The sequence below is a fragment of the Trachurus trachurus genome, assembly GCF_905171665.1.
Source record: "Trachurus trachurus genome assembly, chromosome: 21".
Taxonomy (NCBI): Eukaryota; Metazoa; Chordata; class Actinopteri; order Carangiformes; family Carangidae; genus Trachurus; species Trachurus trachurus.
Genome location: NC_139899.1, coordinates 18,062,926 through 18,081,009, shown reverse-complemented (window position 1 = coordinate 18,081,009; position 18,084 = coordinate 18,062,926). Strand labels below are relative to the sequence as shown.

Here is an 18,084-nt window from a genome sequence, read left to right as displayed (position 1 = left end):
AAAAACCCTACCTGTGAGACCTGCTTACAGCTTGATTAGCATTAGCATGGTTTCTCTTTGGCACTTTCCTCTGATCAATCTACTGAAAATGCAGAGCACATTTTGACCAGAAGATGGAGGTCAAGCAAAAGTCAAAAAATGAAAGAAAGAAAAAAAGAGAAGCTATGATTGGTCTTGTTCAGTTCTACCAAATGCTGCCCACTGATCAGATTAGGTCAGTTTTAAAATGCCTGTGGCTGAGCTTCAGTAGTGTGCAGTAAGTCTGCCTCTCTTCTCTGCGTACTGGGATCTAATGTACAAGACGGTATCTACAAACTAACATGCCATCACTGTGATTTGCCTTTTTTTGGGGGGGGAGGTTTCTGGTCCCTTTTCTTTTCAGTCAAATTCAGCTGGAGCAACGTGAAGTGCACTTTTTTTTTTTTTTTGTAACAGCGGGGAGGGGCGGAGAGGGGGCGGGGGGTCAGCAAATGTTCAGATTTTTTGCTGAAAGTAAAGGGCCAATTTGTTTTAATTTGTTTGTCTTTTTTTTCTCCTCCTCACTCTCTTTTTATTTTGAAGTCACAATTGGATGTTAATGGGTGGTTCATTGTTTTTCATTTGCTGAGAGCCATTATTGTCTGTGTCAGACTGAGAATTGGGCTGTGGGTTGGTGGCCATTGTTGGCGTGCTGAGGAGCCCAGTATGGAATTAAGTGCTGTGACAGCTACTGTCTCTCACACCCTGGTCCAGGGTGCATTCACCTGTTTCCAAGACAAAACTTTGAAGTCATTCAGTGTCTCAAATAAATCACTCTATTTTGATATCAGAAAACTACAGAGCATGTGTCTTCAATATTCTAACTCATGAGTCTTAAGTTTGAAAGGTTACTACACTATAACCACTCAGAACACACCAGAAAGTGTCACCAACAAATATTTAAGAAATATTTTGGATATTTAATATTGTATAAAATAGATGTGCAAAAATACAGTTGGAAATACAGTAACGTAGTTAAAAAAAAAAACAAAGACTAACAAATTACATTCTGCTGTGCCTTAGGAATTTAACGGCATCTTCACAAACCCAGTGTGCATCTAATTCAGAGAACCTGCCAACAGAAATATTTCCTCAGACACTTCAAGCAACTAAAGAGCTCAGCCTGTGCGTTATTATTGAGAAAGTGTTGTTTGTTCTGCTGACTGACTGCTACATACATGAGACTGGCTGTGGGACTTTACTCAGCTGTCCACTATACTGAACTGCAGACAGATTTAAAAAGCTTAGAGAGAGAAAAAAAAAAGGCTTGGAATCAAAAGATTTGGACTCATTCTGTCGTACCAACTAATAAAATCACGTGAACTGTTCATATCTGGGAGAGTCTCAAGAGGACAATAGAGGCTAAGATCAGGCAAATGCTAATACAAAAAGTCAACCGAAAAGAGCAGCGTCACACCGCAGGAGGGGAGGGAGAGAGGCGGGTCCTTGTTGACCCCCAGCTAGTGCCTCACAGAGTTGTCCAGCGATTCTCCGTCAGCGTCTACATCCTCATAGTCTCGGATCTCGCTGGAAATGTGGATTTCAACTGTACTAGACTCTGAACCTAGTAAGACAAAATAGGGGCAGGTTACTGGGTGTGACTCCACATGACACCAAACCATGAGCAAAGCCATTATATCATATACATATTGCATCATGATACAATATTAATAATATTACATTTCCCCTTGGGGATTAAATAAAGTTATCTATCTATCTATCTATCTATCTATCTATCTATCTATCTATCTATCTATCTATCTATCTATCTATCTATCTATCTATCTATCTATCTATCTATCTATCTATCTATCTATCTATCTATCTATCTATCTGGGTTTTGTTGTTACTTGTATTAAAGGGCAAACAGACTACAGTATATGAATGAGTGAAAAACATTCATCCTTGTAAAGATTTACTTTATTTCTAAGGACTTGTCATTTCAGAGACACTGACGGTGCACAAACACAACTTCAAAAATGCTTTACAACCCCCACACCCCCCACCCCCCCCCCCAAAAAAAAAAAAAAAATACATTTATTGAAATCATAGCAGGCCTTTTCCAAAGCAGATGTTATGACAGTGGGAGAAAGCACGGGTTAGCACGCTGCTTATATCATTAACAATGTCTGTCCTATTCAAAATGTCACAGTGAGCCGTGACAGTGAGTCGGCGTGAACAGCACCGCGACCCTGGAATTGAAACAGCTTAATGGAAATGAGCCATTATTAATTTTATTATTTACATCTGTGCTTGTCCTCCCATGACATGTGTCTGCGCTGGAAAAAGGCCTGTGTCATCACTCAGTGTTGCCAGAATGACAGAATAAATATTCATATCTTAATCCAGTGAATGCAGCTCAGCGCTCAGTGTACACAGACGCCACTTCACGAGGTGCAACCCAACTAAAACCAGTTTAGTCTAATCCAACACCACAGCAAACTACAGCTATTTCTTATTTTACATCTTATTTTATTGTTTTAGACAACATTAGCTTTAGCTGGGCTTACAGCTTTACCATTGCTCTCGGCTTATCAATAGACACTTCAAAGTTTTGTGAGATAACTCGGCACAACCTTGAACAGAAGATCAGGATTTGTGCTCAATTTTGTTGCCTAGTGGAAAAAAATAAATAAAAAGAAGAAGAAGCATGTTGTGCCACGGTGAATGAACAAAGATTGGTAGCAACACTGTTCTCATTATCAACACAGAATGTGTAACCTCCCTTGGAATGAAATGTTACGCTATTGTACTGTACTATTCAGAGCGCCATGGATCAAAACATGAAGTTTTGCAAGGTTACATTATGTGACATCAGCAACAACTTTGAATATATTAATATTTTACCGTGAAAAAAATACAATGCTTAGTGCTTTATGTTTATCCTGGACAATGGATCCAAGTCTGTACTATTTACACCAATAGCAATGAAAACCTCTACTAACAAATAAGCTTATCCAAACAGTGGGAGCAGGCTCATCATTTCATAATAGTCTCATCTATTAAATAGAGGTAGTCCATAAACCATGCTGATGATTCACCAGCCCTGATAAACAGGTGAGTTGTTACTGCCACTAAAAAAGCAGTTACCTTCTGAGAGCACACTGATGGCGTCGGAGTGGTTCTGCCCATTGCCCAGCTTCTTGGCTTCCTGGACATGGCTTTGGTAAAGCAGAGTGGTCCCCACCATGGGGTTGTGGCCACCTCCGTTGGGCACCGAAGTAGAAACCGAGTCCCAGGCCAGCTCCCTCCTTCCCTGCAGGCTTAGGTCGACGCTGAAGCCCGTCCAGCCGTGGAAGGCCAGGGTGTTGAGGAAGGCCTGCATGGGGTTCAGGATACCCTGAGGAAAAAAGAAAAGAAAAGAAAGAAACACAACATTTCAAAGTGTTAGACATTTTTAAAATTAATATTCTTCATTCTGTGTGTTTATGCTTTTTAACCCACCATGATAAACCATGTGATGAGAGCGGCGTTCCTCACGTTCCTGAGCCCGCTGTCATTGATGTCTGTCTGCATCTCCAGGAAGAAGAGGAGAATCTCGTTGATGATGTTGGGAAGCCAGCTGACACATCAGAGCAGAAACAACATGTCTCATTAGTCTCTCTGAAGTTTTTTTTTTTTTAATGATAATAAAAAGCAAATTACATTTCTCCTTTCACCATATGTGACATTAACATCCAGCTCCAGAGAAAACTGTGAAAACCATTGGCTAATTAGTTTGACCTCTCCTGACGACTAATACATGTGAGTTTTCATGAGTTTGTCTTGTGAGAGTTAAATTTCTTCTGAGCACAACAGCCTCTTTATAAATAATCTCTGACAAACACATTTACAAACACATAAAAGTGGAAAATTTACATTACATTATGGGAGAAACTGTTGTTAATGGTGATGGCTTTACATGTTTGACATGTACTTGACATCACAGCTAATCATTTGCTGTGTTTTTCAAGCCTCTCTCTATATAAAAATATGTTAAAAATCTATTTGTAGTCTTTTCTTCCTAATCCACTTTTGTGACCCTTCAACGACAACATGACACAATTTGTCCCATTTGTATTTGCTCCTTTAAGGATGGTGGCAACATACCAAATAAAGAATACCAGCATTATTTTAAAGAAGCGCATTTTTATCTCGCCAGCCAGTCGCCTCTCGTTTTCTGTGTAGATCCCCTGTCGTCCTTTCAGCAGAGATGTCACTAGAGTGACGGGGAAAGAAAAACAAGATTGTGTTTTCCTGTTTCTCTCTGTGTGAAAGTCTGAGTCAGGAAACAGCTTCAAAGACATAAATGTGCTACAAATTCAGAAGACAACTTCATTATTGACAACACGTGTGGTGCAGAAACTCACAACACAGCAGAGTGTTTCTGGGGACACTAAAAAGTGACAGACTGTGGGCTGCTCTTTTGTTCAGTGCTTCTTAACTTAAAATGTCAAGAGTCAAGAGACAGCTTCCTTAGTGGTGTTTGAAAATAATGTGTTATGAGTGTGTTATAATGTCAATATCACCTGAATCAGACATTATTTCTAATATGTACTGTTTGCTTCGCCTTTGTCCGTCACTTTTTTTTGTGTCCACAGAAACAATTTTTTTCTGAGTAAGTGTCTTTTGTATGTGTTTTCTCAAATTTTAGTGCATTGAGCCCTTTGAGGCAACCGTAGAGGAAACTGACCTGCAGATATGGTTCTGTTGAAGAAGATTGGGTTGGCCACGAGGACGAGCACCATCGGCGCGTACGTGGTGACGTAGTGAGGGACTGCGTGCTCGAGGCCTTGCTCACAGCTGCACAAAGAAATGCAACAAAATAAAATGCAGAGTTACTCTCAGCTCATTATCCTTCTAGATACAAAGACAAAACAAAAAGAGTGTTTTAATCATTAAGCAAACTTCCACACATATTCATCTAAAGACATAAACTGTGTCTGTCTTGTGGTTACATCTGCTTTGAACCGGGTCTACTCTGGACTCTCTAACAGAGCTTCAGGCTATTGCAGGAGAAAAAGACACACAAATATGTCACTGGTCTGTGTTTATCTGCTCACAAGACGAGCCAGTGGTGAGAGGTGCGTGTTTTGGCTTATCTAAAGGAACAGCAAACAGTCTTACTCTGAGATGGATGGGTAGTAGAGCATGGCCACTCCCTCCACACACAGCAGCACAGCCAGACCCCATGTAATCATGTGGTAGAGGATAATGGTGCTGATGGGGGTAGAGGGGGGGGAGAGAGACACAGTCAGTCATGAGACCTGAGCACACAACACATGCTGCAGCTCTGAAAACAAAGAATTATTACATCTGCAGTAGACAGTGAGGAAAAAGTGAGAGAAAGGTGGTTTACACATCAGCTGTGAGGGGAGTGACAGCTCAGTGTAAAGCACCGAGGCTCAGGTGATAATGAGCTTTTGGTGAACGGAGGGCACACCTGATTCCCGCAGATGTTTTCACCACAAGGAAGACGTCGACGGCGTAGCAAAAAGTCCACCAGAAAGAGGCGCTATAAAACAGCTGGATCCACATCTGTAACACATAAATTGGATTAAATTTGAGGATGAGTAATTGTGCCTTTGTTTTTGGTGCAAGTTTATCTTCTGTTTTATCTGGGTCTGTAACAGATTCAAAAAGACGCAATGTGACAAATATTTCACACCCCAGCTGTGCACATGCTTGTGATGAGCACACTTTAAAAACAAATGACCGAAATTCATCCATAGAATCAGGATTTTCCGAGGATGGCGCGTGCAGTGCAATGACGTGTTTGTTTGTTATCACCATAGTACCTTTCTTTGAATCTGAAGTCATACTGAAATAAGATACAGTATGTTGTGTTCAGATAAAGGCTGAGCTGAACTGTTTGGATTTGTTGGATGAGGTGATACGTACTGCACTGCCAACACAGAAGACCTCTGGCCACACATCGGTGTTGTTGGCCACAGAGATGTGTTGGATGATGTTGGTCCAGCCCAGCCATACTGATGACCTCACCATGATACCTGGGGGAGTTCAGGAGAAAAAAAACAAAAAAAACAGTACATAATTGGACAGTTCCTGTTTGTGTAGCAAACACAAGCGGAAGAGAAGAGGGATAAATCCAAACACAAACAAGGGGGGAAAAACCTCGGTCTGGGGTTCATTAACTTAAAACACATCCAACTGCTTTTTGTTTTTTTCAGTCTATTTTTAAGCAGATGAATTAATGAGAGTCAGTCACGGAGTCCTTTTAATAGCAGCTTTGCATCATGGAAATATGAAGTGCCTCCAGGTGTGGGCTTTTATAAGGGTGTTTCCATTTCTTACATGAAACTCTTCACGGCAGAGAGCCATGGAAAAAACAGGAGCTCTCCCAGCATCTTTATGCGATACAGACTACAGAGCGCGGACTGCATGCTGCTGCTGTATTTCACTTCAGAATCGTGACATGGGTGTGATTCAAGCTGTTAAGTTTGCAGCGGTGAATGGATCTCAGTGGGCACTAAGTACACTGTAACACATGATCACATCTGCCTGCGCTCTCACCGACCGCGAATGAACAGTGTGAATGTGACATTGTTTGTAATGTGGTGCAGTATGAACAGTATGAAATTAATTTATCAGTGACTCTTTACTTTAGCTGGTTGTGTTGAGAACAATGCTGCTTTCAAATTAAATTAAAAAATAATGACCAGGAGGAAAGAAGACGGGCAACTGTAGTGAGTCATTTCATTACTCACATGAGACGATGATGATTCATTCTGTTGTGACATAATAGGAGAGAAGCTGCTTCACAACTAAATAAATTGATCTATTTTGTACAAATTTTAGAGACATCTGCTCTGGGGGTGTTGAAAAATACTGGCAATCGCCTATTAACACACACACACACAAAAAACAAACACTGACAATATGGTGATGATGATGGCCTTGTGGAACTTTTGTTTATCATTTCATCAGGCCACTCTTGTGGTTACAGACTCAATTTCCACCTCCTTAAATCCAAACTTGAGTCTTCTCCATTTGCCAAAAAGTAAACAAAGTTACAGATGTATATGACTGATAGCATTAACTAGCATTGGCATTATTATTATTATTGTTAAGCTTTAGTGATGTTTAACTTGTAAGTCACTTTTGAGTAAAAGTCAAATGAGCAATTGGGAATTTAATGTAAAGGGTTAAAATATTCTTTTTATTTGTTGGTAATGCTAATGCAGTGAATATCTGATATGCTGGCAGTTTTGATCTATAACCAACTTTCCAATTTAAAAGAAAAAGTGTGGGTGGATTTTTTTTTTTTCATCATTCATTTCCTTTTTATTTATTTATTTTTTCAACAGAAAAAGTGGGATCAATTTGTGTAGAATCTCTCTGAATTGCCTTCATTGGTAAAGTTTCCCATCTGATTTTGTCTCTGTGTGTGGATAGAACAGGCCAGGCTGTAAATGCAGAGCTATAAAAGGGTTAAAACCAAAATATTTGCGTGCGTAATTAAACCCAGCCACACCACTGCTGTGAAAATCAACCTGATCTTTCCTCATTTTTTTCCTCCCCAGCTAATCTGAAAAAAAGAAAACCCACAGCAACAGTTTGTACCTGCGCATCCCAGTATGTCACATATACTGATGATGAACAATATCCGTGAGGAGGACGCCGGCCTTGGCAGAGGATACTGTCCCAGTCTTCTGTAGCCCTTTCGCTTTGGCAAAACTTGTAAAATAGCAAAGATGAGGCTCAGAGCTGCGCTTCCCAGAGTCAGAGCCCCAAACAGAACCGGCTGGAAGGAGACCACGAACTCCGTCGCCGCGTCTCGGTTCGGGCAGCAGAAGGTCTCCAGCCGGGGGGATGCCATCACGGACCGGAGAGAGAAGGAGAGAGGGAGAAGGGAGAGGAGAAGTGGGCTACGGTGTCAGTGGGGAGCGAGAGGAAAAAGAAAAAGAAAATCAGAGGAAATGAGTCCACGACCCAACTCTCTTGACAAATCACGGGGCTGAATCATCATGTGCTTCCATTTAATCCCTGCAGTTGTAGCTTAACTGTGCCACAATACAAGAGAGGCCCGACAATGGCCTGTTGTGTGATACGTGATTTAGGTCTGAAGGGAAGTTAGTTCAGCCACATGCTGTGTGTTTTAAATGAGCTGATTCATAGCACAGGACGTCTGAAGAAAACACACTAATATAAAATAAAAAAAAAGAATAATAATAATAAAATAACACATTAAAGTATAATAAGGGTGATGAAATGTTGTTTTCTATTATTGGGGATAAATAGTTTTGGACTCTAATGCTCTGATGATTTAAAAAAGAAAAAAAAGCCACATTAAACTATAAGAAAACATCTCAGATGGAAAATTACACCAGTAAAGAAATATTAACTTCTTTATACTGGATGTAGTGCATAACTCTACACCATACTCTAGTATGACAAAACAATTAATAAATCAATCAGTGAATATGTGATGTGAGTCACTCATGACACACACATGAACTCATCATCCATTTAGACTTGTTGACCACTGTGTGACCGGCCACGTGGCTTCTGAGGAGCTTTTCGCATACAGTAGGCTACATTATGGCTTCACATATCCACTGTTGTGCATTCATTAATCACAAGTGCACAAATAGGTGTGAAATAGTGAGCTGTAATCCAGACAGAGTGCACAGCGGGTGGAAATAGCCTTGTGATGTGAGTGATTCTCGTCAGTAAAGGTCACGAAAAGGTCAAACTAAGAGTTAAAAGTAAACAAGAAGCCTTAGATTTGTGATTTATTTTCTGGTGCACTTTATTTTTGTTGTTTGCATGGGTTAGCTGAGATCGAGTTAGGATTTATAGAGCCTATACTTGAACCCCCACTCCCCTCCAGCGTTCATGCAGCTGACATTCACCACGGCCAGATGCAGGAGAGGAGAGGCCGTGGCAACTGCTGAATCTGCTTATGCTTGGCCCGAGATCTGAGAAGACTGGTGGACATTTGAAGCAGATTTATTTGGGAAACAAAGCATCAAGGGATTTCATTATTCAGTACTACAGAGAGGGCATTCATTGAGTTTGTACAATGGTATTCTAATCCATATGCACCTTCCCTGACAAGGAAGGCACAAAGTCAATTGTATGGTGAGCATGTAGCCTGCTGCCAGGGATTAACAACTCCCTGAGGAATAGAGTTGGAGTATTGACTTGGCTATTGCAAAGTCTGCTCTCTGTTGCTGCCCTCTGCTGGTCGACATGTTATCTGACTGTATCGCTTTGGGTCACAGCAGATAGTGCTGATCCTGTATATTTGATGGCTATGTGTGAAAATAATGCAGCTCCTAGTGTCACACACCATTGCACCATGATGTCTAAAGTACAATTAATGTCACTGTAAGTAAATCAATAATCATAGGGATGTATTGCATAACAGGACTAGTCAAACTGGGTTTATTCTGTTGTGAAGACACATATTAACTGTGCAAGGAAATTATTTTCCAGCTTGTGCCCTTTGGGGACTTAAGAGGTAACCAGAGCTGCAACTCTGAAGCTGAATATGTGGTAGCATGGGTGCTCAACTCTGCTTTTTAACTTTGTATGGAGCATTTATCTGTCAGGCCAAAGATCCACACTCTGGTAAGTAGGAAATATATTGTTTCTGGATTTTACAAAGCAACCAAACTAATCATTAAGACATAAATTAGAAATTTACATTTGACTTCAAAGACCAAAATTTTGCATTGGCGCAATCGCTCCATAATATAGTTATAAGGGGATTTTTCTTATGTAAGTATGTTAGCAATTACAGGGACATATTGACATCATAATAAATTGTCTCAATATAGTCATTATGTATTTATACTCCAGCAACCACATATGGCTCACTGGAGAATTTAAAGTTGTTGATAGATTCATTATTAATCCTCTCATCTTCTTAGTGTGTTGAATTTTTTTTATGTGCATATGTAGCCCTTATAAGTGATAAAACTACAACACAATGAGAAGAAATATCCGCACATATTGTATTATTAGTTGTTGCACATTACTAGCCTGCTATGTTTTTAAACCTGTGGCATGTGATACAGCTGCAGTGGACCACTACACCACACATTCAGGTGACTCATTCATTTCCCTTCATTTTACTTCACTTCCACCATTGTCCTCCCTCACAGCCCCCCCATCCACCCCCACCCCCCTGGCCTTAGAGGATAGGGTGTGGTGTGGTCACAAAATTACACTCAAATTACAGAGCTGCTCAACAGGCCCCTCAGCTTCTTCCCCCTGCACCTTCATTGGTCAAGACTCTGAATGCCTCACTTGAACCAGCACTGCTTCCTGCATGGCAAGTACACTCTTGTCTGAGAGGAAATGACATCACAACATCAAACACACTGAAAGCAGATGAGGAGCAAACATTTCAGATGTGTTTTGACTTGACTTGGATGCAGTTCAGCCTCTATTCCAAAAAAGCCTATGAAGCAAAAAAAACAACAACAACAACCGGGCTATAAAACAAGCTTTGGAACGACACTATGAAATATGTCCGCTGGGCACAAAGAGACGCCGCGAGACACTACATGTCAAAGTGGAGCTGTTGTTTTTTTCTCCAACCCTTTGATGAGTGGTGAGTAGCTGCTGGCAACAAGAGCTCAAACTGCAGCTGGAGCATATTTGCTGCTTTATACAAGGTCCTCCATCATGTGCCATTTTAATCCATATTTATGTTTGAAAAAAAAGATACAAAGGAAAGCCATTGTTTTCTACATGTTTACACCTAGATGTGGAATCGGACTGGTCTCCAATTCATGATGCAGCTTTTAATGGACGTGTCCTCACTCTGCAAAGACTTATTGCTCAGGTAAAGATTAATAGGATAGTGTAAAGACAGGTGACATTACACTATGAATACTATATGACATGAACATTTTTAAATGATCAAATACAGCATCAGATAAACATCTTGAAATAATATCTTAAGTTAATATTAATGTGCATACGCAGTATTTTTGAATCTACATGTGTGTTGCTCACAGGGTCAGTGTGTAAATCTGAACACACTGGATCAGGTGTCTCCCCTCCATGGAGCGTGTGTACAGGGCCATGAGACTTGTGCCAAGCTTCTGGTGGAAAATGGGGCAAATGTCAGTAAGGCATCTTCACCTGCTTGTGCCTCTTTTTTTGCGTGAATGCAATTGAATTTAAGACAAAACTCCCAAATGACGACAGTATCTCATTTGTCTTTGCTTGAAAGAAACCTTCATTAAACCCTGTTCTGGTCTAGTTAGGAATCAACCACATCAATTATTTCTGGATTTTCTGGTTTTAGCACCACACCAAGGTGAACAAGTACATTTTAGTGAGAGATTAACCAATTAAAAAGAAGCAAAGCAAACAAGCGTCATGCATGCATGGTTACACATTAACAATAATATCCAGATATGAAGTCCGACTAGTTCAAACACGACAGTCCACTACATGTCTGATGGCAGATCTACTGTGTTTCATTACTTACTATTAGTTAGGTAGTATTATTGTTACTTTTATGTTATTTACATGTAATTATCAGACACATGCTAGCTCTAAAATATGACTACTTCTCCCTGATTTGTTCACTATATTGACTTTGAATGGAAGAATTAAGAGCGTTATTGGTGGCTTATCTAAAAAGCTATTCTCTCTGATAACAGGTAAACGGTTCAAATGTGGACGGACAGACTCCTCTGACAGAGTCCTGCGCCCGGGGCCATGTGCAATGTGTGTCTCTGCTCCTTCAACACGGAGCAACTCCTGTGGGGACCAGCCAGTCCAGTTCTCCAATCCACAGGGCTGCAGCCGAAGGTCAGAGGTCACATTCCTCTGCATATATGCACGGATAATCTACGCTGAACCAGCTTAATCAGTCGCTACAAAATGCACCAAAATATGCCAAAATATCCGAGGGGCTCTGAGAAATGCACATGTTTTTTTCAAAATGGTGTCAGTTGTTTTAGCCAACCAAGTAACATCAGTGTGATGACTCTGTCTAGGTCACCCAGAGTGCATTGCGCCTCTTGTTCAGTATGGTGCAGATGTGGATCAGTACATTGACCACTCAGGATCTCCTCTGCAAGTTGCATGCTCCAATCAGCACGTGAGCACTGTGAGGAAACTGCTCCAGCTCGGTAAGAAGGCTCCTCACTTTGACCTCTTCATTCAATGTGTTGGGTCTTTAAGGTGAGAGAGGACACCACAGTCCGCACATTTATGATGATGACATACAGAACTGAAATTATTTTCTTTAGTGAACGTAATTATACTTCAAATACTCATTTTTATTTTGTACAAAAATATACATACATGGAGTGCAATGAGGTAAACGTATTTAAAAGGAAACTCCACTGACTTTAGAGACAAGAGTTTGTCTTGGGTGGGTGGTACCACTGCACTTGGAAAAGATGTATAAAGCCTTTTGTTGCTCTGGAAGTGGTGCCACTCGAGTCAGAAAGGAGTGATGTCTCTGGTTTTGATTGTCTGCTGCATTTGATTAGATTTACTCGAGCATAATGAAGTAGAATGTGCTCCACTATTAATATAATAGTCATCATTTCTGGAGACTTTACAGATTTCATATACAAAAAAATAAATAAAATCATTTTGTAGATAACATTCAGGCTAGACTTTTATTTAAGTCTCATTTTCCACGCCCAGTGGTTAGCACTCAGCAAAAAGGTTCACACCAGGTTAACTGGTGAGTGGTGACTCTAAATTGCCAGTTGCTGTGACTGTGTGAGGTTGTTTATCTCTATGTCGGCCTTGTGATGGACTGGGTGTAACCCCCCCCACCCAACCCCACACCAGCAGCCCGGCATGAATAAGCAGTACAGCCAATGGATGGACGGATGGAATCTGACAGATAAATGTAGTGGGGTAAAAATATGGAGTACAATAAAGAAAGAGCATGTTGTTCTGTATTTAATGCAAATCACTCTTTTATCTACTCCATTTGAATATTCATGACCAGAGTAAATGCAGCTAACGGTCTAACTGCTTTAATGTGAGCAGTAAGAGGGTAATGGTTCTCTGTGGCCTTGTGCTGTTGAGGAAAGGAACAAAAGCCTTCGTTGAACTGTCAGAGACGCTCTTCATCAGTTATGTAATGCGAGGACATCATACCTCATTAGTCTCCTCTCTCCTTCAGGTGCTCGTGTGAACAACAACAGCGTGTCTGGTGACTCGCCCCTGCACGTCGCCGCTCGTCTGTCCAGCCCGGAGTTGGTGTCCGTCCTGCTGGAGCACGGGGCCGACCGCTCCCTCAGGAACCTAGAGGGCAAACAGCCACTGGACCTCGCGCCTCCCAACAGCCTGGCGGAGAGGCTGCTGAGACAAGCAGGAGGTATCAGTGCAAACAAACTAATCCAGTAGACTGACTGAGGTTTTTTTTTTTTTTTTTTTTTAAATTAATCATCTTTAACTTTGGTCATTGAGCAGTGGCTAATAATCAAAGCATCTCTCTGTCATCATGGCTCTTGCTTTCACCCCTGATGCCTGCCTGCCTGCCTGCCTGCCTGCCCCCCCAACAGGAGTGTCTCCTCTAAAGCAGCTGTGCCGGCTCAACATCAGGAAGACTGTGGGCAAACAAAGGCTGGATGGGATTCCTGACCTTCACCTTCCTACTGAACTGAAACAGTATCTTCTTTACCAATCAGACTCCTGGGGAGATCAAATGCACTGAAGAAAAAAAAAAATCTTCCTTTTGTAGCAATTCACTTCTAGGTCAATAGGGGGCGGGCTTGCATCATCTTGCACTGAAATGACTACATCATGGCTCATGGCTGTGATACTAATGGACTGTAATTCTGCTGTGACAGATTCTAAAGATCAGTCTGGACTTTTATATGAAGACGTCCTGGAGCAAGACTTGATCACTAAATATTCATAAACAGCAATTCATTCATATTTTAAATGAGAAAATTGCCTCATGTGGTCCAATGATATGATTAATGTTCATTTAATACACTGGAATAACATTTGTAATATTACACAATTCATCTAATATTGGTTTTTCTTTGGTGACTAAAAAAGACAGTTTAGTAAATGAAGATTCTTCTGGGCCACGCAGTGCAATTTTTCCCTCAGTGCACAAAATTCAAAGTAATCGTGTTAGAAGATGAGCTGAGAGCGGAGATAACTTATCTCCCAAGTCATTTCAGAAGATCCTCTGATAGTGGAGCATTTTCAAAAGAGGGAGCTGAACACACACCACGACTACCATGACACAATTGATTACACTTTTTTTTTTTTTGACAGTGTTACCATCATGATGAAGTCATACGGATGAAAGGAATTTCCTTGATTATTTCAAATTAAAACCATCAGATACTACAGGTGGCTCCTTCAGGCTTGGATGGAGAAGATATCTAGCAGTGCTTCATGGATTATCATTCACGCAGTGTCTCTGTAACTTCAAACATGGTGATCCTCTTCAGAATCTAGATAACCAGTAACTATGAGTCAGCGTTCCCTGCACACAAACCAACAGGGAGTTTCAGCTGCTAAGGAAATCTTTTTCATGCTTTTGTGTTTTTTAAGTTTGTTTTTGGTGTCAAAATGGGTTTTAAGTACACCAAATAATGATATTAAGTTACTGCTGACTAGTTGCAAACGCAAAGTGAAATGTATGGCAGTTGCTCTAATGCACAGTGTATTTTGCCTGCAGGTTATATTTAATGAGAAACTACAGATAAATGCTTCTGTACAGAGACTGTGAATAAATATGCTCGTTCTTCACTCGCTGTGAAAACAGACTCTGATGTTATGCGTTCGTGCTTGTGCGCAGGATGTGTTGTGATATCATGCAAATTGAAGGTTTCCCCAGAGTCTGGAGGATATTTTCGAAAACAAGCACAACGTGAGGATCAAGCTAAACAACAACAACAACAAAAAAGAGAAAGAATAAGAAATGTAAACAATGGATGTATTGGGAATAAAGCTGACAAAATGCATCATATGAAAAGTGACAGTGTTTGTTGTATGAATTCATATGTTATCATTCAGTTACCATGAGGATAAAGGCCTACATGAACATAATGAATGCTCTTCCCTGTGCAAAGTACTTTTGTGGATGTTAATGTGAAGAATCAGACATTTATTAGTGTCTAGTTTCCTTTTGGTGCCTTATTATTGTAGTAACCCGAAGAGAAGGGAGGGCACTGCTACCAAGATGGAGCAATGGTTGACACAATTTCTGACTCCCATTAATTCAGATGACAGAAACCAAAGAACACTCTTTTTTTTTTGGGTCATCTCCTCTCTCCATTGCCCAAATCTAGTATTTAGGATGTGCCGGCCGATTTCATGGTAATTATTTGTGGATCCGCCGCCTCGAGCAGGAACATGCAATTCAAAACAGATTTATCATTCTTCTGTCTTGATTCTCTCAATAGTTTAGTCCACACAAGTCCCTATAAATATTGAATGCCAGCGAGGCTTCATCGGTAATGTTTCCAAGCCTGCTAGCGACCTGTCAGCTGTCACCAACCTTACCCAAAACTCTTCAAGGGCTCACTGACCTCTGACCCATGTGTTTTTCTGTGCATTCAGCCAATCAGTGGTGCTGACAGAACACAGAGGGGAGGAAGAGCAGAGAACAGGTTCAGGATTAGATGGAAATATATGACGAAGACGGTAAAAGCAGACTTTTCTAGGTGCAGTATGGAGAATATAATGTGCACTCACCGATTATGGAGCATATGGATCATTTTTATGTTGCTCTACAGCTATTGGAATTGAGTAATTTGCCACTGCTGTATTATAAGCATCGATTTCAACAGAACATTTTAGAGGGATGATGGGAAGGGCTGTGTTTTGGCAAAAAAAAAAAAAAAAAAAAAGTGATCTCCCTGGTGACAAAAGCAACAGTTGCTCAATTCACCCACACCCTTAAATGCAGCACTCATTAACATTCAATCGATCTCCCCCCGCCCCCCCACACCGTCCCAATTTACCACTTGAACTAAATCATCGTCCCCTCAAACACTGCACAAGTGCCGGAGGGGCCAGCCGCACATCGAACCGGGGGTTCGACTTTTACTGGTGTGTAATGTTAAATCAATACGGTTGGAGGAGCTTCTGACTCCAGAAGCTGTCGGGAAAGAAATACAGTGTGCACACTCCCTGTAATTAGCGACACCTACACAATCAGGTGAGACAAGTCTGTCTGGAAAGGCCTGCCACATGACCGCTCCAATCATTTTCCACTTCAACCGTTGTGGCGTAACTGATGGCCGCGCTCTGTTTTTCGCCCTGTGCAGTGCAGTGTGTCTGAACGACCTCCCGAGTTCAGTCAGGTACTGTGTGGCTCTCTCACATGCACTTAAAAATCAACCCACCTATGTGTGATGGCAAAGCTTTTACTTTTATTCTCCAGAGGCTAGCACTCCATTAACCCCCATCCGTTTTTTTAGTACATAGGCACTTACTACCCAAATAGTGCAAAATGCACTTTTTACCGAGGGTTTAAGTGAAACACGCACATGAAAGTTTTAAATCCAGTGCACACGTTGGCTTAAAACTATCCTGTTCCTTTCTGCATGTGGCTAATAACGGAGAGGTTTTTACACTCAGAGCGGAAGGAGCCATATGAAGAGTTACCACTAATATAGAATGAGTTACAGAAACAGACAGCACAATGCAATCTCCAGGGAATAAACATTTTGTGGTGGCCAAAAGAGCGCAGTGTTTGTAATCAGTGTAGGATTAGTTTACTCATTATTGCTTGAATCTTTCTAATCATCCCTCGAATGCAAGCAGCAACCACCTACTACGAGCAGGCTGCGATTGCTGCTGCCAGACAGGCAACTCTTATGTGCACACATCTAATAACCAAATTGTAATCATTCCTTGTGCGGCTGGCTCATGTCCTGATTGCTCCGAGCTGGATCTTGTTATAGATATCAGTGCTTCCCACTAAGCTACAAGTGGGTTGTGCCGTGTCCTTGTACTCGCCAGTAATTGCTTTGGTATTTTTAGTTTGCAAGTGTCGGGGTAATTAAAACAAATGGAGGAGATAGTGGAGACAGAGATCTCCTGTGGCTTCTTGGTCTGAGAGTGGAGGGGTTTAGTTAGGTCATACACTGCAATGTTTTCAATTAGACGCCGCCGCACTAATGAGGGTTTATTAAAGAGTGCGAATACTTATGCAAAACAGGACTCTTCTGAGTGGTCGCAAACATCTACATCTCCAGATAAAGTGGGTGGGTTGATGTTGTTTCAAGTTACACTCTTTCATCCCAGCCTGATGGAACTATACACAGGGAGAACAGTATTGTGATGGTAAAAAAAAATAAGATTAGTTGAAAAAGAGTTTATTTTAGATTCTGTAGATTTATATAATGTAAAAAAATTGTACATCATGATCACAAAAATAACTCATCTTTACTAAATATTGTGACTTTTGCAATAAATACACATTTATTTTTTCCATAATCAGCTTCTTTTTTTTTTTTAAATGCCTTAATGATTTGTTAAAAGTGTCTCTGTTATGATAACTTGCAAGTGCCTGAAGTACAATCTCGTCATATAGTAACTCCTCAATAACTCACATGTCCCTAAAGCCAGCGCTCCTCCTCTCCATGACAACAGCCTGTAGGGAGGGCTGGGCGAGGGAAGAGGAGGCTCAGGACGACCGTCCCTCCGATGGTCGACCGTGAGACCCGCTGCAACCTTCTGTGCGTCTGTGGTTGACAAATACAGGCGGAGGGAGCTGCAGCACGTCAAGACTTCCACTGGGCCATGAGACACAGCAGGTTCAGCACCATGAGGACCAGCACCAACCCGACGAGAACCTTCTGCACCCACAGGCACGTACTCAGCTTCTGCTCCAGACGCATGTGGCTCGCCGCCATTCGCATGAGCTGGTGGGAGAAAAACTAAAATCAGTGTTGTGGTTTATTAGCGCAACACCCTTGTGGTGAGCATGACTGAAAGAAGTCATAATGGAAGAGTTCATATTTATGTGTGTGAGTGTGTCAAGTATGAAGACAATATGTCTAGCTGAGCACAGCATAAAAACTGGTAGAAAGAGGAAGCTAACTTTAAAAATGAACCATCGGGAACAACATGTTGTAATTTTAGACAACGTACTGTATA

General features: G+C 41.2%; 2 protein-coding genes across 3 annotated transcripts in view; both read right to left on the bottom strand.

The window, feature by feature from the left end:
• Positions 1–923: 923 nt before the first annotated feature.
• Positions 924–17,664, bottom strand: gpr143 (G protein-coupled receptor 143). 2 transcript variants are annotated; one of them, XM_083997366.1, is made up of 11 exons: positions 17,538–17,664; positions 13,111–13,311; positions 7,582–7,886; positions 5,899–6,008; positions 5,441–5,535; positions 5,125–5,217; positions 4,691–4,800; positions 4,108–4,216; positions 3,463–3,580; positions 3,109–3,358; positions 924–1,582 (listed from the first exon to the last, which is right to left on the bottom strand). In XM_083997366.1, the coding sequence occupies exons 1-11, from the start codon at positions 17,567–17,569 to the stop codon at positions 1,479–1,481; spliced, it is 1,527 nt and encodes a 508-aa protein (XP_083853492.1). In that variant the 5' UTR covers positions 17,570–17,664; the 3' UTR covers positions 924–1,478. The 2 variants fall into 2 exon arrangements, with proteins under 2 accessions (XP_083853492.1, XP_083853493.1); XM_083997367.1 differs by lacking the exon at positions 17,538–17,664 and having other exon boundaries at positions 7,582–8,948; positions 13,111–13,189.
• mospd2 (motile sperm domain containing 2) overlaps positions 17,291–18,084 on the bottom strand; it is a 17,500-nt gene continuing 16,706 nt past the window's right edge. Inside the window, exon 15 of the mRNA XM_083997365.1 lies at positions 17,291–17,849. Coding sequence (XP_083853491.1) covers positions 17,709–17,849 — 141 coding nt within the window. The 3' untranslated portion in view covers positions 17,291–17,708. The remainder of the gene's footprint in view (positions 17,850–18,084) is intronic.

What these genes read in the sequence shown, in the direction of transcription:
- gpr143 (XM_083997366.1), bottom strand. Translation starts at nt 17,569, where the DNA reads ATGGAGAGGAGGAGCGCTGGCTTTAGGGACAT. An exon ending in TGACATACTGGGATGCGCAG is followed by an intron (nt 6,009 to 7,581) that starts GTACAAACTGTT and finishes GAACTCCCCCAG; the next exon opens with GTATCATGGTGAGGTCATCA. An exon ending in TCTTCTGTGTTGGCAGTGCA is followed by an intron (nt 5,536 to 5,898) that starts GTACGTATCACC and finishes TATGTGTTACAG; the next exon opens with ATGTGGATCCAGCTGTTTTA.